Genomic DNA, 22,287 nt, shown 5'->3' with positions numbered 1-22,287 from the left:
ATGACATGGATGAGGACGTGAACTGCTACATGAGCTTCTTTGCCGATGACGCCAAACTGCTAAGGAAAATAGAAACTGATGAGGACTGTGAAGCACTGCAAGAAGACCTAAATAGGGTATGGAACTGGAGTCAGAAATGGGAAGTGGACTTTAATACTAAGAAGTGTAGCATAATGGAGTTTGGAAAAAGCAAAAACAGAATATCAGGAAAATATACAATTGGAACCAAAGAAGTAAAGAAAGTAGGATCCGAAAAAGATTTGGGAGTAATTATCACGAACGACTTGTCCTATGATATACAGATTAACAAAATTGTCGGGGAGACTTACAACTTGCTAAGATCAATAAAAGTGGCGTTTACATACTTGGACGAAGACATGATGAAAAAAATATTGGTTACATTGATAAGGCCTAGATTAGAGTATGCAGCGACATTGTGGTCCCCCAGTACCAAAAAGAATATAAAGAAAATAGAAAGAATCCAAAGAGCAGCTACAAAAATGGCACCTGCACTTGCAAACCTATCATACGAAGAGAGATTGGCTAAACTGGAGTTACCGACACTGGAGCAAAGAAGAGAGAGAGGTGACCTATTGACCATCTACAGAATCATGAAAGGCACAGAGGTACTCGATAGTGAGAACTTACTTAACTGGGACAAAAGAAACACAAGAGGACATGGAAAGAAAATAAAAAAACATAGCTATAGAAGAGAACTGAAGAAAAACAGTTTTCCTCATAGAGTTTTGGACACTTGGAACAAACTGGACAATGAAATAGTATGCGCAAAAACCATTCATGAGTTTAAAAACAAACTAGACACTGCAAGATACAAAGGCGGGACAACACGAGCATAGCTCCCCTTCCCGCAAAATACAACTAGGTAAATACAACTAGGTAAAAACATGATCTTCCTTGTTTAAATCCAAACTCCCTCAGATTTAGTACATTGTTTTTTTTTTTCCAAATGCTTTACCCATCTAATTTTGATCATTCACAAATTTTTGCTACCGTACTTGTAAGGGAGACTGGTCTATAGTTAGTAGGGTCTTCTTTGTTTCCCCCCTTATATATTGGTACTATATTTGCTCTTTTCCAATCTTCTGGAACTTTTCCTTCCTTCAATGAACTGCTTATTAGATTATGTATCTTGTCTGTTAGTTCATTCCTGCATTCTCTCAAAATCCAGTTTGCCATTTCATCTGGTCCATGCAATTTTCTGACATCGAGATTACTTAAGTGATTCATTATTTCGTGTTTTTTTTTTTTTTTTTTTTTCTATTTCTTTCATGGGGGGGGGGGACTTTCCCTTCCCTCTCATCATCTCTGAGTTGTATGTTCTCCCTTGTAAACACTGATTTAAAATGCTTGTTCATAATTTCTGCCATTTCAATTTCCTCTGTGTATTCAACTCCTCCTTGTCGTAGTTTCACTAATTCTTGTTTGTTTTTCAGTTTGTTGTTTACAAATCTATAAAATAGTTTTGGTTGATCTTTACATTTTTCCATGACAACCTTTTTATGTTTTCTCTTTTCTTCTCTGTACACTTGTACATATTTATTTCTATAATCAGTATATATATTATTATTATTTTTTTTTTTTTTTTTTTTTTTTTTTTCTCCATTTCAACCAAGCTTTTTCCCTTTTATCTTTTAACTCTCTACATCTTTTGTTGTACCAACATTTTTCATATCCTTTTTCTTGTTTTTGTCTTGGAACATACTTTTCCACTCCTTCCTTATAAATTGTTGTCAGAATTTTCCATTTCTCTTCTACTGTTGTTTCCTCTTTGTATATCCTTTCCCAGTCTGCTTTTTGAAAAAAAAAAATATCATTTTATCAAAATTTGTTTTTCCATACATCAATCTTCCCTTTCTATATTGTTCGCTTTTTTCTCTCGTATTTTTCTTCATTTAGTTCCAGTTCTACTAATATGTGGTCACTTTTACTTTATTGATGTCTTATATTCAATCTTGTCCACTATTTCAGGTTTTTTCCTCTTTATTCATCTCTCTTTTTATCCATACCTGTTTGTACTGATCACTTTCTGCTAGTTTTCCTGTTTTTGATAAGACATTCTCTGCTGTCGTTTGTGACCTGAATTTAACCTTAATTGGTCTGGTCTTGTCTATATTGTATTTCCCAAGTCTATATATTTCTTCAATTTCTTTCCCTATTTCCTGTTCACCTTCTTGAAATATTCTTAATACCCTGTTCACTTTTTCTTTCTCCTCTCCTACTCTTGTAGTCCTATTTGGATTATGTTTCTCTTCCACTCCTAACATAATTATACATTTTTTTTTTTTTTATCTGCTAAGTCTCTTACTATATTCTTCTCTCTCATCACTTTAATGACTGTGTCCTTAGTGTGTTCCTTCATCTGTTGTTTCACTATATCTCTAAATTCAATTTTGCTATTTTTCTGAACCTTTTTCCAACCACTTACCTCTTTTGCTATGGACTCTTTATTTTCTTTATTATTATTCTTTAATGCCTCATTCTCATCCTCTACTTCTTTTAACTGTCTTTTTAATTCCTCTATTTATTTAGGCTTTGGTTCTCCTTTAGTTCTTCCAATTTATCAACTCTTTGTGTAATCAGTGCAAGTTGACTGAACCTAACCTCCCACTGTTCATTCATTTTTGCTAGTTTTTCCTCTAGACTTGCTAATTGGGGGAGGTTGTCATCTCCTCCCTCATTAAATCCATGGAAATAATTATCTTCACCTTCCATTGTGCTGCTTTTATCTATATTTCAATTTTTTATTTTATTTTATTAATTTCTTCAACTTCACCTCTGTTGGCTGTGCACCTTTTGTTGACATTCCTTCTGATTTTCCCTTCCTTATTTCCTTCCATTTTTCTCTGTAATCCCTCACTTTCTCCTTTTTCTTCACCTTCCCACTACACCACGAGCTTTCCCCTTCCCTACTAATACAACACAGGTACTCCCTTGCTGTTGAATCCACGAAGATTTAGTTAGGTTTTTTTTTTTTCTGGAGTCCAATTGTTGCCATCTCTCTGCCAATTGTGTGTGTGTGTGTATATATATATATATATATATATATATATATATATATATATAGATATATATATATATATATATAGATATATATATATATATAATATAGTCTGTGTGCTCTAAGGATCTCATTCAGGGTGTGGCATACATCATGATTTACTCTATCACATCAACTTTAGTACAATCCTCTTATTTCCTTTACTAGTAAAATAAGCTGTATAGTACAGACTGATTACCTATTCCATCTGTCTCACCTGTCACACCTCAGTGTGGCAACATGAGGAGAAAAAAATGCTGTCATGTGTCATTGAACTTCTTCAGATCATTGTTATAATCCTAAAAAGTGATACCCATTGTATGATACAGCTTCTTTTACTCTAAACAGAATATGAAATATATATATATTTCAAATAGCACAAAGGATTACAAAAGATTACAAAGGCGGAGCATGTCGAGAGGAGACCTTTTGGTCCATATTTAGGTCGGATGCGAAAGAAAAAAAATCATGATAAAAACTATAATAATGTAATTAACAAATGAAATACATAAATAAGTGCATAGGTATAGTTAAACAATAAACAAACAGGTAAATAGTAAGTAATAATAAATTAACATATTACTAATAATAAATGAAAATCAGACAGACAAATGATAACAAAACAAAAATAATATAAAATAAATTATAATCATTACAGCATCTTGCTTAGGTGTTTATCTAAATGATTCTTAAAGCTTCGAACTGAACTACATTGCACTACCTGTGCAGGAAGTTTATTCCATTCATTAACTACACAGTTGGCAAAGTTGTTTCTACCCACTTCCAAATTAAATCTGTTTCCGGACAGTTTGAGACCATTGTATCTTGTCTGATTCTCATTCAATGTGAAAATTTTGTCACTTTTGATGTCAATTCCCTTTAGAATTTTAAAGACCTGTATCAAGTCACCTCTGAGTCTATGCTTTTTTAGGGAAAACAGATTCATGTGTTTTAGTCAATTTTCGTATGATTTATTTTTGATATTTGGAATCAGTTTTGTGGCTCGCTGTTGTACTTTTTCCAGTCTGTCAATGTCTTTAATGAGATTCGGTGACCATATGGAAACAGCAAATTCCAAATGTGGAGAAACTAATGATTTATATAACTTGTTAACCCCTTCCATACGGTGCCGCACACGTAGGCGTCATCGGGAGCGAGTGTAGTTAATGAGTGATGGACTTTTAAAATCAAAAGATTGTGCAATCAGTCCTAGAATCTTATTTGCTTTCTCAGAGGCTGAAATACACTGCTTGGATGATTTGAGATCGTTCCTGATAATTATGCCGAGATCTTTTTCACTATCCACTTTTGTTAATGAATTTCCAAATAACTTGTAATCGTACTTACTGTTATTTTTACCTATATGCATAACCTTGCATTTACTTGTGTTAAATTTCATTACCCACTTTCCAGACCATTGCTGTAATTTATCTAAATCTTCTTGAATATCTAATTGGTTTAAGTGATCATTTGCCATTCCGCACAGTTTTGTATCATCATCAAATTTGGAAACAGTAGATTTTAGTCCATGGTCTATATCATTTATATATACTATGAATAGAAGTGGCCCAAGAACGGAACCCTGAGGAACTCCACTTGTAACATTTTTCCATCTGGAAGTTTTTCCATTTAAAACAACTCTCTGTTTTCGATCATTCAACCAATTACTAGTCCAACTTAATAGGCTACCACTTATTCCGTGCGAAGCTAATTTAGTAAGTAGTCTTTCGTGAGGGACGGTATCAAAAGCTTTTGCAAAGTCTAGATATATTAAATCTATATTGTTTCTTTTGTCATAATTCGAGATAACTGTGTTGTAGAATTCGAGTAAGTTAGTCACGCAAGAATGTTTCCGTCTGAAACCATGCTGGCTATAATTTATCAAATGGTTACTTTCTAAATGATGTTCGATAGCATCTCTGATGATAGTTTCCATTATTTTTCCTACGATTGAATTCAAACTTATAGGCCTAGTTATTTGGCTTCTTTTTGTCACCTTTTTTGAATATGGAAGTAACGTTAGCTAGCTTCCATTCTCTTGGGACATCTCCAGATAGGATGGATTTCTTGAAAATATTTTCTAATGGAACAACAATCTCATTTTTCATTTCCTTTAAGATTCTTGGATGCCAACCGTCAGGCCCTGGTGTTTAATTAGATTTGAGTTTATCTATACACCTTTTAATTTTTTCTTTTGTTATATTTACTGTGGTGAGTAAGTTTACCCTAGACTTTTCACAGGTTTCAGTTTGGAGTTCACTGTGAGGTGTTTCATTTACGAATACCGAGCTAAAATAATTCTTTAAAATAAATAAGAGAGGCATGTACTATGGTTGATTTGTTAGGATTGCTAGTAGTAAATCACTGTGTATACTACACCCTGAAGTCCTTGGAGTGCACAGACTAATATTACTAATCAGTCATATATTTGTTGTTGTTGTCGTCATTCTCTAGACTGTCTGTCCGAGCAGTCCCGTCTCCCCAAGGAATGCCACAGCCGAAACTGGGTTTTCCCATAAATCCTTTATAGAGTGTATGTTGTGTTGTTTGCATGCATGATTCAGTCATAGATCTTTCTAGCCCTGGAATGAATTTCCTATATGTGATACTGATTATGTATTTCAGTATTTTCAGAGACTTGTTAATATTACTAATCAGTTATAGATTTTTCTAGCCCTGGAATGAATGTCTTACATGTGATACTGATTATGTATTTCAGTTCATGGTGGTCTGGAAAATCAGCTTGTCAACGATAATGATGATGACGAAAATGGCAGCAGCATCCGTGTTGTGGCAGATCTGGGTGAAGAAAGAAGTAATCTCGATACTGACAGATCCACCATAGACCAGAGTGATGGCACAGCAGCCACCATTAACCAACAAGCCCTTCAGGAAGAGATTCATTATGTCTCCACCAATGATGCTGGAGATTCAGTCACCTTTGTTTATCCACATTCAGCTTTACCTCTTCTTACAACTGGTGAACAAGGACTTGTTAACCTGGTGGAGCTGCCTGGTGTTCAGGGGAGCATAGCCTTGGATCAGAACACCCTCGGAGGAACTGAAGGAGGGGTGGGGCAGTCTGTTAGCAGTGAAACTGGGGTTGTTCTTCATAATGATTTCACATCACAAGGTCCTGTGACTGTGGTAACTGCTGATGGAAGTAATGGGCAAATATCTCTTCTCAATCAGAGTCAGGGTGGAGATGGCGCAGAAGGTCAGAGTAATGCAACCCATACCATCACTTACCTCTCGGCTAATGACAGTGGAGATGGAGGAGTATCTGCATCATCAATGTTAACAGACCAGCTGATTCAAATTCCTGCTAGTGATCACACTGGTGCAAATCACACCATAACTCTACCACTATCCTTCATAAGTAGTGGGTCAGGAGTACCTATCCTTCAAGGCATCAACCAACTAACTCTTCCCATAGTAAATGAAGCAGGTACAGATACAGTTACTCTAGTGACAGATATGGAGCGCCAGGTGCCCACCTCAGTTGCAAGTACAGATCTCCATCAATGCCAAGTAGATAATGATCAATCTTCAGGGAACTCAGCATCCATGTCTTCATCGGTTTTAAAAGTCTCCTCATCATCTAGTTCAGATTTAAATTCACAAACTGTTTTAGATAGTCGCACAGAAATGGAACAGAGTACTTCACCAGTTGCAGTCAAAAGTGGACAAGGTATCTCTGTTAATAAATCTTATGGAAACAAACAGTCATATCAGACAATAATGAAGAAATCAAGTACAGGGTCAAACAAGAAATTGATTGGTTCTGGTCCTCTTGCCATTTCTGCCCAAGGTGTTGTACAAAAAATTGGAAATCGTTTTGTGACTGTGTTGCCGAGACCAGAGGACTTGAAGAAACTACAAGAGAGTAAATCCTTGATTTTAAGCCCAAGCCGAAGCAGCCACGGAACAGCACGAAGAGTTCCAGTACCTGTTCGTCCTCACCATGGGTATGGAAGAAGAGGGAGGGGTGCATTTCGGGGAAGAACCTCTCACACACTTTCTGCAGAACACTCCTCCTCCACAAGACCTCTCTCAATATTAAAGAAGGAAAATAATAGTGAGGGCAACAGTATGGTCTCAGTATTGACAGATCAAGGAAAACCTATCAAACAGGAATGGGATCAGACACTAACAGACTCAAAGGGGAATATTGTTGTAGGCATGACTTTGCCAAGTGGTGATCCAGTATCAGCACTTCTTATGAATGAACAATCGGAATTACAATCTGAAGCCCCTGATTTTATTGGCCCTGCCATTTTCCCTGCTCCCATCAGTAAAAGAGGACGTCGTAAGAAGAGAGGAAGGGGCCGACCTAGGGGAACATTTGTCATTTCTTCATCAGGGAGAAGACGAGGGAGACCTAGAAAGGTAAGGAAGTTTATTTGGGGCAGAATGTAAAAGCAGAAGATAAACATTTGGTAATATCATTTGTGAATATGGGAAATTTGAAAAAAATTAGTAATGATTGTTATCTGTAAATAATAAAGCTGACATTATTTGATTATTCAAAGGAACATCATTCTTACTTCTTCAAATGCATAATTTATACATACACACAAAAGCACACACGCATAGCCCTCTTCCGTAAAATACAACTAGGTAAATACACACACACACACGTCAGTCAAAGTGGCACTGAAGTTCAGACTCCAGAGTTATCCAAGAATTTCGAGGATCACAACGACAAGGAAGTACCAGTGTTGTATTTATAGGGAAAGGGAAAGCTCGTGGTGTAGTGGGAAGGTGATGAAAAAGGAGAAGGGGAGGGATTACTGAGGGAAATGGAAGGAAATTAGGAAGGGGAGGACTTGGTCCAGGCAGGCAGATGCCTTGTAAACAAGCGTGGACCAGATGAATTTAGTGACGAAGAAGGGATTAACAAAAATGTAAAGATTAGAAATATAGATAAGAGCAGCACAATGGAAGGTGAAGATAACAATTTCCAAGGATTTAATGGGGGGAGGGGAAGCCAACCCTCCCCAATTAGCAAGCCTAAAAGAAAAAAATTAGAAAATTGTCAAACATTGGGAGGATAGGTTCGGTGAACTCACGCAGATCATACGGAGTTGAAAAATTGGAAGAATTAGAGAAGGTGAACCAAAAACTAACTAAAGAAATAGAAGTATTAAAAAGACAGTTAAAAGAAGTAAAAGATGAGAATGAGGAATTAAAGAAAGAGAATAAAGAGTCCATAGCAAAAGGAGCACAGGGTTGGAAAAAAATCCAAGAGAACAAAATTGCATTTAATGATTTAGTAAAACAGCAGATGAAAGAACAAACTGAAGACACAGTTATTAAAGTGATGATAGAGAAGGAGAATATAGTAAGAGAGCAGATAAAAAGAAATGTATAATTAGGAATGGAAGAGAAGTATAATCTAAATAGAACCACAAGAATCAAAGATGAAAAGGAAAAAGTAAACAGTTTATTAGAATTAGTTCAGGAAGATGAACCTGAAATTGGAAAACAAATTGAAGAAATGCATAGGCTCAGGAAATATAGTACAGATAAGACCAGACCAATTAAGGTTAAATTCAGGTCACAAACAACAGCAGAGAATATCTTAGCAAAAACAGGAAACTAGCAGACAGTGAACAATATAAAAAGGTATGGATAAAAAGAGAAATGAATGAAGAGGAAAGAGAGGATGAGAAGACAAAAAGACAAGAAGCTAAAGAAAAAACCCGAGATGAAATCAGAGTCAGAAAAAGAGGAATTCTATTGGAGAGTAGTGAATATGAAAGTGAGGAAATGGGTCATAACAGAAAAACAAAAGGGAAACAGAAAATACAATGGAAGTAGCAGAAAATTAAGAGTGTCTTACACAAATATAGATGGATTAATAACAGGATTGAACGAACTAAATGAGTATCTGAAGGAAAAAGAACCGGACATAATGGGAATTGTAGAGACAAAATTAAAAGGTCCACTACCACCCAACAATGTAGGACATGATGCATATAATTATTGGATTAGAAACCGAGAGACAAAACGGGGTTGGAGCTATTCCTGACTAAGAAGGATATAAACATAAGGAGTGTCACATATGGAAAGAATATAGTAGAGATGATTATGATCGAAGTGGAAGACAGAGATAAGAAGAGCAGAAAGTTTGTAATAAATTATGTGCCTCCAAAAACAGCCTCGTGGGAAGAGAGAAAACATAAAAGTATGTTAGAAGAGACAAGGATAACATTAAATAAGATAATGGAAGATGGAGGAAGAATAGTTATGGGCGACTTTAATTGCAAAGAAGTCTGCTGGGAAGAGATGACAGTAAAGGGTGGAGACGACTCATGGGGAAATAAGAATTACAAAGGCGGAGCATGCTGACGGGAGACCTTTTGGTCCATATCTAGGTCGGATGCAAAAAAAAAATCATAATGATAAAATAATAAATAAAAACTAATAATGTAAATAACAAATAAAATACATAAATAAATCTATAATAAACAAGTAAATAGTAAATAATAATAAATTGACATATAACTAATAATAAAGGAAAATCAAACAGACAAATGATAACAAAAAAAATAATAATAATAATATAAAATAAATTATAATCATTACAGCATCTTGCTTAGGTGTTTATCTAAATGATTCTTAAAGCTTCGAACTGAACTGCATTGCACTACCTGAGCAGGAAGTTTATTCCATTCATTAACTACATGGTTGGCAAAGTTGTTTCTACCTACTTCCAAATTGAATCTATTTCCGGACAGTTTAAGACCATTGTTTCTTGTCTGATTCTCATTCTGTATCAAGTCACCTCTGAGTCTATGCTTTTTTAGGGAAAACAGATTCATATGTTTTAGTCAATTTTCATATGATTTATTTTTTATATTTGGAATCAGTTTTGTGGCTCGCCGTTGTATTTTTTCAGTCTGTCGATGTCTTTAATGAGATTCGGTGACCATACGGAAACAGCATATTCCAAATGTGGACAAACAAACGATTTATATAGCTTGTTAATGAGTGATGGACTTTTGAAATCGAAAGACTGCACAATCATGCCTAGAATCTTATTTGCTTTCTCAGAGGCTGAAATACACTGCTTGGATGATTTGAGGTCGTTACTGATAATTACGCCAAGATCTTTTTCACTATCCACTTTTGTTAATGAATTTCCAAATAACTTGTAATCATACTTACTGTTATTTTTACCAATGTGCATTACCTTGCATTTATTTGTGTTAAATTTCATTAGCCACTTTTCAGACCATTGCTGTAATTTATCTAAATCTTCTTGAATATCTAATTGGTTTAAGTGATCATTTGCCATTCCGCACAGTTTTGTATCATCATCAAATTTGGAAACAGTAGATTTTAGTCCATGGTCTATATCATTTATATATACTGTACTATGAATAGAAGTGGCCCAAGAACGGAACCCTGAGGAACTCCACTTGTAACATTTTTCCATCTAGAAGTTTTTCCATTTAAAACAACTCTCTGTTTTTTACTTGAGATGATTATTGACCATACAATGACACAATGGATTCAAGAGAACACTAGCTATAGAAATGAAGAAGAACCATTCAGACTAGACCTAATAATCACATCAGAACCTGAAATAGAGGAAAAGATTGAATACAAGGCACCAATAAGTAAAAGTGACCACATATTGATTGAACTGGAATTAAATGAGGAAAAATACATGAAAAGAAATGAGCAATATAGAAAAGGAAGATTGATGTATGAAAAAACAAATTTTGATCAAATAAGAGACTTCTTTCAAAAAGAAAACTGGGAAAGAATATACAAAGAGGAAACAAGAGTCGAAGAAAAATGGAATATTTTGACAAAAATTTATAAAAAAAAAAAAAGGAGTGAAAAAGTATGTCCCAAGACAAAAGCAAGAAAAAGAATATGTAAAGTGCTGGTACAACAAAAGTTCTAGAGAATTAAAAGACAAAAGGGATAAAGCTTAGACAAAATGGAAAAAAGACAAAAGAGCTGAAAATGGAAAATATATACTAGTTATAGAAATGAATATGTACAAGTGTGCAGAGAGGAAAAGAGAAAACATGAAAAAGATGTCATAGAAAAATGTAAAGATCAACCAAAACTATTTTACAGATTTGTAAACAACAAACTGAAAAACAAACAAGAATAAGAGAAATTACAACAAGGAGGAGTTGAATACACAGAGGAAATAGAAATAGCAGAAATTAAGAACAAGCATTTTAAATCGGTGTTTACAAGGGAGAACATACAACCTGGAGAGATCAAATGGGAAGAGAAAGTCCCCCCTATGAAAGAAATAGAAGTAATAAAGAATGAAATAATGAAACACTCGAGTAATCTTGATGTCAGAAAATCGCATGGACCAGATGAAATAGCAAACTGGATTTTGAAAGAATGCAGGAATGAACTGGCAGACAAAATAAATAGCATAATAAACAGTTCCTTGAAAGAAGGAAAAGTTCCAAAAGATTGGAAAAGAGCAAATATATAAAGGGGGAAATAAAGAAGACCCTACCAACTATAGACCGGTCTCTCTAACAAGTACAATAGCAAAAATTTGTGAAAGAATTATCAAAAGTAGATGGGTAAGGTATTTAGAAAAAAACGTGCTAAATCCAAGGCAATTTGGATTCAGACAAGGACGATCATGCGTCACCAATTTAATATGTTTCTATTCAAGGCTAATAGATATAATACAAGAAAGAGATGGACGGGCTGATTGTACATTTCTAGACCTAAAAAAAAGCTTTTGACAAAGTACCACATAAGAAGTTGCTTAAGAAATTAGAAACTGAAGGAGGAATACAGGGCAAACTGCTTAAATGGATGGAAGACTTTGCAAGAAAAAAAAATGAGAGTAATGATAGGAGACAAACTCTCTAATTGGGATGAAGTAATAAGTGGTGTTCCACAAGGAACAGTTCTGGCCCCAATAATGTTTGCTATATATATTAATGATATGGATGAAGAAATTGAAAGTTATATGAGCTTCTTTGCAGATGATGCAAAACTGTTAAAAAAAAAAGTGAACACTGAAGAAGATTGTGAGTCACTACAGAGTGATCTCAATAAAGTATGGGAATGGAGTAGGAAGTGGGAGATGGAGTTCAATACTAAGAAGTGTAGTATAATGGAATTTGGAAAAAGCAAAAAAAGAATAGTAGGATCATATAAATTGGGAGAAGAAGGAATAAAAAAGTAGAAAATGAGAAGGACCTGGGAGTCATTATTATGAATAATATGTCACCTGAGAAACATATAAACAAGATTTTTGGAGAAACTTATAATTTAATAACAATCAAAGTGGCATTTACATACCTGGATGAAGAAATGGTGAAGAAAATACTAATCACTTTGATAAGACCAAGATTGGAATATGCAGCAATGATGTGGTCACCAAGTACAAAAAAATGTATAACAAAACTTGAAAGAATACAAAGAGCAATTACAAAATTGGCACCAACACTCTCAAAACTATCATATGAAGAGAGACTAGCAAAACTTGAGCTACAGACATTAGAGCAAAGAAGAGAGAGAGGAGATTTGATAACTATATATAGAATCATGAAAAGCATAGAAACTATTGATAGAGAGGATCTAATAAAATGGGATGATAGAAATACAATAGGACACAGAAAGAAAATCAAGAAAGACATTTATAGAAGAGATCTGAAAAAGAGCAGCTTTCCTCTCAGAGTAATAGACATTTGGAACAAGTTAGATGAGAAAGTAGTGTGTGCAAAAACAATACATAAATTTAAAAACAGTTTAGATAAAATGAGATATGAAGACAGGACACCACGAGCATAGCTCCCCCTCCCGTAAAATACAACTAGGTAAATACACATTGGTAGAGGTGACAACGAAGTTTGGACTCCAGAGAAAACTGCAAATTTCGAGGATCACAACAAGTACCTGTGTTGTATTAATAGGGAAGGGGAAAGCTTGTGGTGTAATGGGAAGGTGAAGAAAAAGGAAAAGGGGAGGGATTACTGAGGAAAATAGAAGGAAATGAGGAAGGGGACGAATGGGCCCAGGATTTTAGGAGAGGCGTAAACTAGTGGGGGGCAGAATATACAGACGAACAACAAGGAAGCAGAGGTGCGAAGAGCAGAAATATAGATAATAGCAACTCAATGGAAAGAGATAACTGCTTTTATGGATTTAAAGAGGGAAGAGGGGACAACCTCCCCGACTAGTAAATCTAGAGGAGAAACTAAAAAAATTAATAAAGAATGGAAGGTTAGGTTTGACCAATTAACTCTAGTTGCAGAGAAAGTTGATAAACTGGAAGAACTAAGAAAAGAGAATCAAAGAAGGAGAAGAATTAAAAAGACAGTTAAGAGAAGTATAGGAAGAGAATGAGGAATTAAAGAAAATAAAGAGTCCATAACAAAAGAAGTAGGTGATTGGAAAAAGGTTCAGGAGAATAACAAAATTGAATTTAGAGATATAGTGAAACAACAGATAAAGGAACACATTAAGGATACAGTTATTAAAGTGATGATAGAGAAGGAGAATATAGTAAGAGTTTTAGCAGATAAAAAGAAATGTATAATTATATTAGGGATGGAAGAGAAGTATAATCTAAATAGGACTACAAGAATAAAGGAGGAAAAAGAAAAAGTAGTATATTAGAAGTAGCTCAAGAAGATGAACTAGAAATAAGGAAACAAATAGAAGAAATGTATAGGCTCAGGAAATATAATACTGATAAGACCAGACCAATTAAGGTTAAATTCAGGTCACAAACAACAGCAGATAATATCTTAGCAAAAACAGGGAAACTAGCAGACAGTAAGCAATTTAAACAGGAATGGATAAAAAGAGAAATGAATAAAGAGGAAAGAGAGGATGAGAAAACAAAAAGACTAGAAGCTAAGGAAAAAAAAAACGAGAAATGAACAGCAACAGAAAAAGAGAAATTCTATCGGAGAGTAGTGGATATGAAAGTGAGGAAATGGTTCATAGCAGAGAAAAATGGAAGGGAAACAGAAAACACGATGGAAGTAACACAAAATTAAAAGTGTCTTACACAAATATAGATGGCTTAATAACAGGCTTGAACAAACTGAATGATTACCTGAAGGAAAAAGATCCAGATATAATGGGAATTGTAGAGACTAAATTGAAAGGTCCATTAGCACCCAACAGTGTAGGACATGGTGCATGTAATTGTTGGATTAGAAACAGGTAAAACAAAGGGGTGGAGTTATGTTCCTGACTGAGAAGTATATAAATGTGAGGAATGTCACATATGGAAAGAATAGAGTAGAGATGATTACGATGGAAGTGGGGGACAAGTATAGAAAGAGCAGGAAGTTTGTAGTAAATTATGTGCCTCCTAAAACGGCTTCATGGGAAGAGAGAGAACACAAAAATATGTTAGAAGACACCAGGATATCACTAAGTAAGATAATGGAAGATGGAGGACGAATAATTATAATGGGTGACTTTAATTGTAAAGAAATCTGCTGGGAAGAGATGACAGTGAAGGGTGGAGATGACCTATGGGGAAATGTATTACTTGATATGATTATTGAACATACAATGATGCAATGGATACAAGAGAATACTAGGTATAGAAATGAGGAAGAACCATCAAGACTGGACCTAATAATCACATCAGAACCTGAAATAGTGGACAAGATCAAATATAAAACACCAATAAGTAAAAGTGACCACATATTGGTTGAACTGGAACTAAATGAGGAAAAATACATGAAAAAAACTAATATAGAAAGGGAAGATTGATGTATGAAAAAACAAACTTTGACAAAATAAAAGAATTCTTTCAAAAAGCTGACTGGGAAAGAATACACAAGGAGGAAACAACAGTAGAAGAGAAATGGAGTATTTTGACAAAAAATTATAAAAAAAGGAGTGGAAAAGTATGATCCAAGACAAAAGCAAGAAAAAGGATATGTAAAGTGTTGGTACAACAAAATATATAGGGAGTTGTAAGACAAAAGGGATAAAGCTTGGACAAAATGGAAAAAAGACAAAAGACCTGAAAAATGGAAAATATATACTTGTTATAGAAATCAATATGTATAAGTGTGCAGAGAAGAAAAGAGAAATCCAAAACTATTTTACAGATTTGTAAACAACAAACTGAAAAAGAAACAAGAATTAGATAAACTACGACAAGGAGGAGTTGAATACACAGAGGAAATAGAAATGGCAGAAATTATGAACAAGCATTTTAAATCTGTGTTTACGAGGGAGAACATACAACTTAGAGATATCGAGTGGGAGGAGAAAGTCCCCCCTATGAAAGACATAGAAGTAACAAGGAATGAAATAATGAATCACTTGGACCAGATGAAATGGCAAACTAGATTTTCAGAGAATGCAGGAATGAACTAACAGACAAAATACATAGTCTAATAAACAGTTCATTGAAAGAAGGATAAGTTCCAGAAGATTGGAAAAGAGCAACTATAGTACCAATATATAAAGGAGGATACAAGGAAGACTCTACTAACTATAAAGTGGTCTCTGTTACAAGTATGATAGCTAAAATCTGTGAAAGAATTATAAAAATTAGATGGGTAAGGCATTTGGAAAAAAAAAACAATGTACTAAATCCAGGGCAATTTGGATTTAGACAAGGATGATCATGCATCACAAACTTAATGTGTGTCTATTCAAGGCTAATAGATGTAATACAACTGAATCAGAGCCATCTGGTGAGGCCATGCCAAACCCCAATGTAAACAAACATTACCACACTCCCACAACCTCGAGGGAATATCACAAAGATGCTTTTTCTGGATTTAGTAAGTACGAAAGCAGGAGTTCAAGTCGAATCTTAGAGATAGAGAGGGAAATGAGGCAAAATAGGATACGGTGGGAGAATGAAAGTATGGACTTAAGAAACAAAATTGTTAGACTAATGGATTGCTTAGCGCAAGCAAACTTTGAGATTTCCAACCTGAGGAAAACTAATGTGGATCTAAGAAACTAAATTAAGGAAATGAAAAAGGATATAAGAGAGCTGAAGAGTGATAATGAAAAGAAGGGAATTAATTATACTACCAATAGCAAAAACTTTAAGAGGTAAACAACCAAATACAAGAAATGACTGAAAAAATCGAAGAGAATTTTGGTGAGGAAAGTATCCAAAAGATTAAGAAATGGAAGGAAGGAAAACATTGAAAATAAAGAAATTGTTTTCAAAGAAATTGTTTTCAAAGAAATAGTCCAACAACAAATGCAGGAAAATGCAAAAGACACAATTATCCAAGTAATTAATGAAAAAGCAAATTGGGTCAGAGACACAGTGGATAGGAAAAAATGTATTGTGGTATATGGACTAAAAGAAAAACATGGTTTGGCGAGGCACATGAGAGAAAAAGCAAAAAAAGAGACAGCAATAGCAATCCTAAGAGAAATTCAGGAGGGAGCCCAAGATTCACGTAAAGATGTTGACGAAACATATAGGATCGGTCACTATTCTAAGTATAGAAATTGACCCTTAAAGATAAAACTAATATCACAAATGTAGTAGAAGACATATTTGAAAAAGTAGGTAACTTGGCAAGGAGTGAAAAGTACAATAACATATGTATAAAAAGAGAAATTAGTATTGAGGAATTAGAAAAAGAAAAGACACTAAGAGATGAAGCAAAGGAAAAAAAATGCAAAGAGAACGGAGACAGAAAGCAAGGAATTTCATTGGAATTCCATTGGAGAGTAGTCGACATGCGAATGAGGAAATGGTACATCAGAATGGGTGAACCAAAGACAAAAAAAAATGGAGAAAGAAGAAAATTGAAAGTGGCCTATACTAACATCGACGGATTAATTTCAGGACTGAATGAACTTAATGATAACCACTAGAAGAAAAACCAGACATAATGGGAATTGTGGAGATTAAACTAAGGGGTGAAATACCATCCATCGATGTTGGATATGGACTATACAATTACTTGATTAAAAACAGAGACAAGAAACGGGGAGGAGGAATCATGTTCTTGGCCAAGAAAAACTTGAATGTGACAAAAATTGAGGAGAGCAAAGGTAACGTAGAACTGATCATGATAAAAGTCGAAGACAAGAACATGAAAAGTAGAAAGTTTGTGGTGACTTATGTGCCCCCAAAAATGAATGCTTGGAAAGAGAACAAGCATACAAAAATGCTAGAAGATACAAGGCAATCATTAAATAAGATACTAATAGGCGGGGGTTATCTGGTAATTATGGGGGACTTCAATTGCAAAGAAATTTGCTGGGAAAACATGACAGTGCGGGGAGGAGATGACTTATGGGGTAATGTACTACTAGATATGACCATGGAATACTCAATGACTCAGTGGGTCAGTGAAAACACCAGATACAGAAATAATGAGGAGCCGTCGAAACTACATTTAATATTTACAACAGAACCTGCAATTGTGGATGAAATCCAATACAAGACACCAACTGGAAAGATTGACCATATACCCATTGAAACTTAACTAAAGGAAGAAATATACATGGAGAGAAATGAAAAGCATAGGAAAGGAAGATTGATGTACAACAAAACGGACTTTGCAAAACCAAAGAAATTCTTCCACAATGCAAACTGGGAAAAAATTTACATGGAAGAGACAAAAGTGGAAGAAAAATGGAATATCTTGATAGGTAATTACAATGAAGGGGTAAATAGGCACGTACCAAGATAGAAGCAAGAGTGTACATTAAATGCTGGTTCAACAAAAGATGCAGTGAGGCAAAAGACAGAAGGGACAGAGCTTTGAAAAGGTGGAAAAAGATAAAAAAAAAAAAAAATGAAAAATGGCAAGTTTATAAACTATAAGAAATGAATATGTTAAAGTGAGAAGGGATGAAAAAAGGAACCATGAAAAGGATATAGATAAATGCAAAGAGCAAGCCAAGCTGTTCTATCGATACGTGAATGGTAAAATTAAAAACAAACAGGAAATGGCAAAACTACGCCAAGGGAATATAGAATACACAGAAGAATTAGAAATGGCCGAAGTCATGAATAATTATTTATGACTTCGGCCATTTCTAATTCTTCTGTGAAGACAGATTTGAAGTGATTATAATCACTTCAAATCTGTCTTCACTAGAGAGAAAGCAGAATATTGGGATGAAGGTAATGAAAGTCGATCTCCCCCCTTGAGCAAGATAACAATAATACAAAAAGAAATATTGGAACACCTATCAAACCTTGACATCAGGAAATCACATGGCCCGATGGAATTGCAAATTGGATTCTAAAAGAATGCAAAGAAGAACTAACGGACAAAATACATAACATAATAAATTGCTCACTCAAAGAAGGAAAAATACTAAAAGACTGGAAAAATGCTAACATTGTACCAATATATAAAGGAGGAAACAAGGAAGAACCAACTAACTATAGGCCAGTCTCACTAACAAGCACTATAGCCAAAATTTGTGAGAAAATCATCAAGAATAGATGGGTAAAACACCTGGAAGACAACAATATAATAAACCCAAGACAATTTGAGTTCAGACAAGGAAGATCATGTACCACAAACTTAATATGTTTCTACTCAAGATTAATAGACATAGTGCAAGAAAGGAATGGATGGGCTGATTGTGCCTTCCTGGACTTACAAAAAGCTTTTGACAAAGTACCACACAAAAAAAATTATTAAAAAAAAAAACGGAACATATAGGAGGGATACAAGGGAACCTACAAAAAATGGATGGAGGACTTCCTGATTGGTAGAAAGATGAGAGTAGTGCTCAGAGAAAAATATTCAGATTGGAAAGAGGTGATCAGTGGAGTACCACAAGGATCTGTATTGGCTCCAATAATGTTTGCTATTTATGTGAATGACATGGATGGTGATGTGAAATGTTACATGAGCTTCTTTGCAGACAACGCCAAACTGTTAAGGAAAGTAAAAACTGAAAAGGATTGTGAAGCACTGCAGGAAGACCTGAATAAGGTATGGAACTGGAGTCAGAAATGGGAAGTGGACTTCAATATTAACAAGTGTAGCATAATGGAGTTTGGAAAAAGCAAAAATAGAATATCAGGACAATATGCAATTGGAACCAAGGAGGTAAAGAAGGAGAGATCCAAAAAAGATTTGGGTGTAATTATCTCAAACGACTTGTCCTATGACAAATAGATAAACAAAATTGTCGGAGAATCCTACAACTTGCTAAGATCAATAAAAGTGTCATTTACATATTTGGATGAAGAAATCATTAAAAAAATATTGGTCACACTGATAAGGCCTAGACTAGAATATGCAGCGACATTGTAGTCACCCAGTACCAAAAAGAATATAAAGAAAATAGAAAGAATCCAGAGAGCACCTGAACTTGCAAAATTGTCATATGAGGAGAGATTGGCTAAACTGGAGTTACCGACTCTGGAGCAAAGAAGAGAGAGAGGTGACCTACTGACCATCTACAGAATCATGAAAGGCACAGAAATACTCGATAGAGAGGACTTGTTAAACTGGGACAAGAGAAGCACAAGAGGACATGGAAAGAAAATCAAAAAACATAGCTACAGAAGAGATCTGAAGAAAAACAGTTTTCCACATAGAGTGGTGGACACTTGGAACAAACTGGACAATGAAATAGTGTGCGCAAAAACCATTCATGAGTTTAAGAGCAAACTAGACACTGCGAGATACAAAGGCAGGACACCACGAGCGTAGCTCCCCTTCCTACAAAATACAAATAGGTAAAATACATCAAAGACATGGATGGGTTGATTGTGCATTTCTAGACCTGAAAAAAGCTTTTGTTAAGGTGCCACATAAGAAGTTGCTAAAGAAATTAGAAAATGCAGGAGGAATACAGGGCAAACTGCTGAAGTGGATGGAAGACTTCTTGCATGAAAGAAAAATGAGAGTGGTGATAAGAGACAAACACTCTAATTGGGATGAAGTGATAAGTGGAGTTCCACAAGGAACAGTTCTGGCCCCAATAATGTTTGCTATATATATTAATGATATGGATAAAGGAATTGAAAGTTATATGAGCTTCTTTACGGATGATGCAAAACTGTTGAAAAAAGTGAACACTGAAGAAGATTGTGAGTTGCTACAGAGTGATCTCAATAAAGTATGGGAATGGAGTAGGAAGTGGGAGATGGAATTCAATATTAAGAAGTGTAGTATAATGGAATTTGGAAGAAGCAGAAAAAGAATAGTGGGATCATATAAATTGGGAGAAGAAATAAAAAAAAAATAGAAAATGAGAATGACCTGGGAGTCATTATTATGAATAATATGTCCCCTGAGAAACATATTAACATAATTTTTGGAGAAACTTATGATTTGATAAGAATAATCAAAGTGGCATTTACATACCTGGATGAAGAAATGGTGAAGAAAATACTACTCACTTTGATAAAACCAAGATTGGAGTATGCAGCGACAATGTGGTCACCAAGTATAACTCAAAAGAATACAAAGAGCAGTTATGAAATTGGCACTAACACTCTCAGAACTATCATATGAAGAGAGACTAGCAAAACTTGAGCTACAGACATTAGAACAAAGAAGAGAGAGAGGAGACTTGATAACTAGTTATAGAATCATGAAAGGCATAGAAAGTATTGATAGAGAGGATCTAATAAAATGGGATAGTAGAGATACAAGAGGACACGGAAAGAAAATAAAGAAAGACAGTTATAGAAGAGACCTGAAAAAGAACAGCTCTTCCCATAGGGTAATAAATGTTTGGAACAAGTTAGATGAAAATGTGGTGTGTGCAAAAACAATACATGAATTTAAAAATAGTCTAGATAAAACGAGATATGAAGACGGGACACCACAAGCATAGCTCCCCTTCCCGTAGAATACAACTAGGTAAATACATCTCCCTTCCCAGCTTCACCTTCATCCACATCAACCTTGAAGAAACCTCCTTCCACTCCTCTACATGCTTACCTATCTCTTCACTTACTAGTATAGCCATCCCTTCTCTCCCTCATCCCTTCACTCCTGAGAATCCCAACTACACTCCCAAAGTCACATTTGCCCCTCCCTTTCATTTTAGATTCACTCAAAGTCAACACATCCATCTTTTTTCTCACAAACATACTCCTATCTCTTCCCTTTTACTCTCATCTGTACCACATTCACACACATTAAAAGACCCAAACCTTAGGGTACTGGTTGAAAAACTTCTAGACCCTCTTATGCCTTTACTATTTTTTATGAATGTCCCCTGTGGGGCTACAGGTAGAAGGATTCCTAGTCCTGTCCCCCATCCTGTTTTTTGTCGCCTCTTTTGACTGAAGTGGGAAGACTTGGTGGTAGCATTCTTTTCCCCCACCACAGGGTAGGTGAAAAAAGGAAATGAATGTTCATAGAAATGGTACAGGACAAAAACAACGGGTTGGGGGACAGCATAATGGAGGGACAGTCGCAGTATAATAAAAGTGTCATAATTTCTCTATGAACAGAGTCTTCCTCTTTCACAGACAGAATGATGTGTAGCTCTGGTCCATAGGGGCACCCCATATAGACCCTAAAGTATCAACTGCATGTTACTTTGCCACAATAACATGCAGCCAATACCCCATATGGGATATTGGCTGCATGTTATATACATACATGCATACACAAATATATAAACTAAAGAGAATGGCTTGGAATTGCTGTGATATATTTGTTAAAAATAGGTTTAGGGTGTTTTAGTACCTAGATTTTGCAGTAGAGTTGATTTATTGCTTTAAATTTAAGGTTGAAACTTTGATGGAAGGACCAAATGGAGCCAGAATGATTCACACTGGACCAGATACTCGTCTGCTTGACCAACAAAAGGAGGAAGAGGACAAATTACTGGAAACAAAAGGTTAGTATTCAGTGTAGCAAAGGAGCAGTGTAGAATTCCATTACTATGTGTACTTTCTTGTATTTTATATATTCTGTCATGCAAAGAAGTGGGCTAAAGATGTGTGTAAATAAAGAAATGACCTGGTCCAAGGGGATTTCTTCATATTTGTTCAATATATTTTCTCAAATAGATGAGATGGATCACCAAAGAATGAAGTGGTGAGGGTAAACCAGCTTCAGCTATCAGGCCCTGCTGTGGAGATGCTTGTCTTGCTGTCTTGCCTCTGACCCAATAAGCTTAGCAGGGATCAGGGTTGACCCTTCATCCACAAGAAGGGTCAGGGATTAGGTTTTGCAGGGGTGTGGTAGGGTGGATATATGCTTTTACTTGGCCACTCCTTTTATAAGATGTAAAGAGCAATGTCTGGGGTATTGCCTGCATGTTGTGGCAAA

The 22,287-nt window shown here is 35.2% G+C and overlaps 1 protein-coding gene across 1 annotated transcript in view; it reads left to right on the top strand.

Moving 5' to 3' along the window:
• LOC143020721 (uncharacterized) overlaps positions 1 to 22,287 on the top strand; it is a 54,815-nt gene that overhangs the window by 8,875 nt on the left and 23,653 nt on the right. The window contains exons 2-3 of the mRNA XM_076177411.1: positions 5,778 to 7,447; positions 21,742 to 21,853. Of these exons, the coding sequence (XP_076033526.1) occupies positions 5,778 to 7,447; positions 21,742 to 21,853 (1,782 nt within the window). The remainder of the gene's footprint in view (positions 1 to 5,777; positions 7,448 to 21,741; positions 21,854 to 22,287) is intronic.

This window comes from Oratosquilla oratoria, chromosome 3, assembly GCF_046742065.1.
Source record: "Oratosquilla oratoria isolate Oo_2021 chromosome 3, ASM4674206v1, whole genome shotgun sequence".
NCBI classification, from domain to species: Eukaryota; Metazoa; Arthropoda; class Malacostraca; order Stomatopoda; family Squillidae; genus Oratosquilla; species Oratosquilla oratoria.
This window is presented reverse-complemented; position numbering and strand designations above follow the sequence as displayed.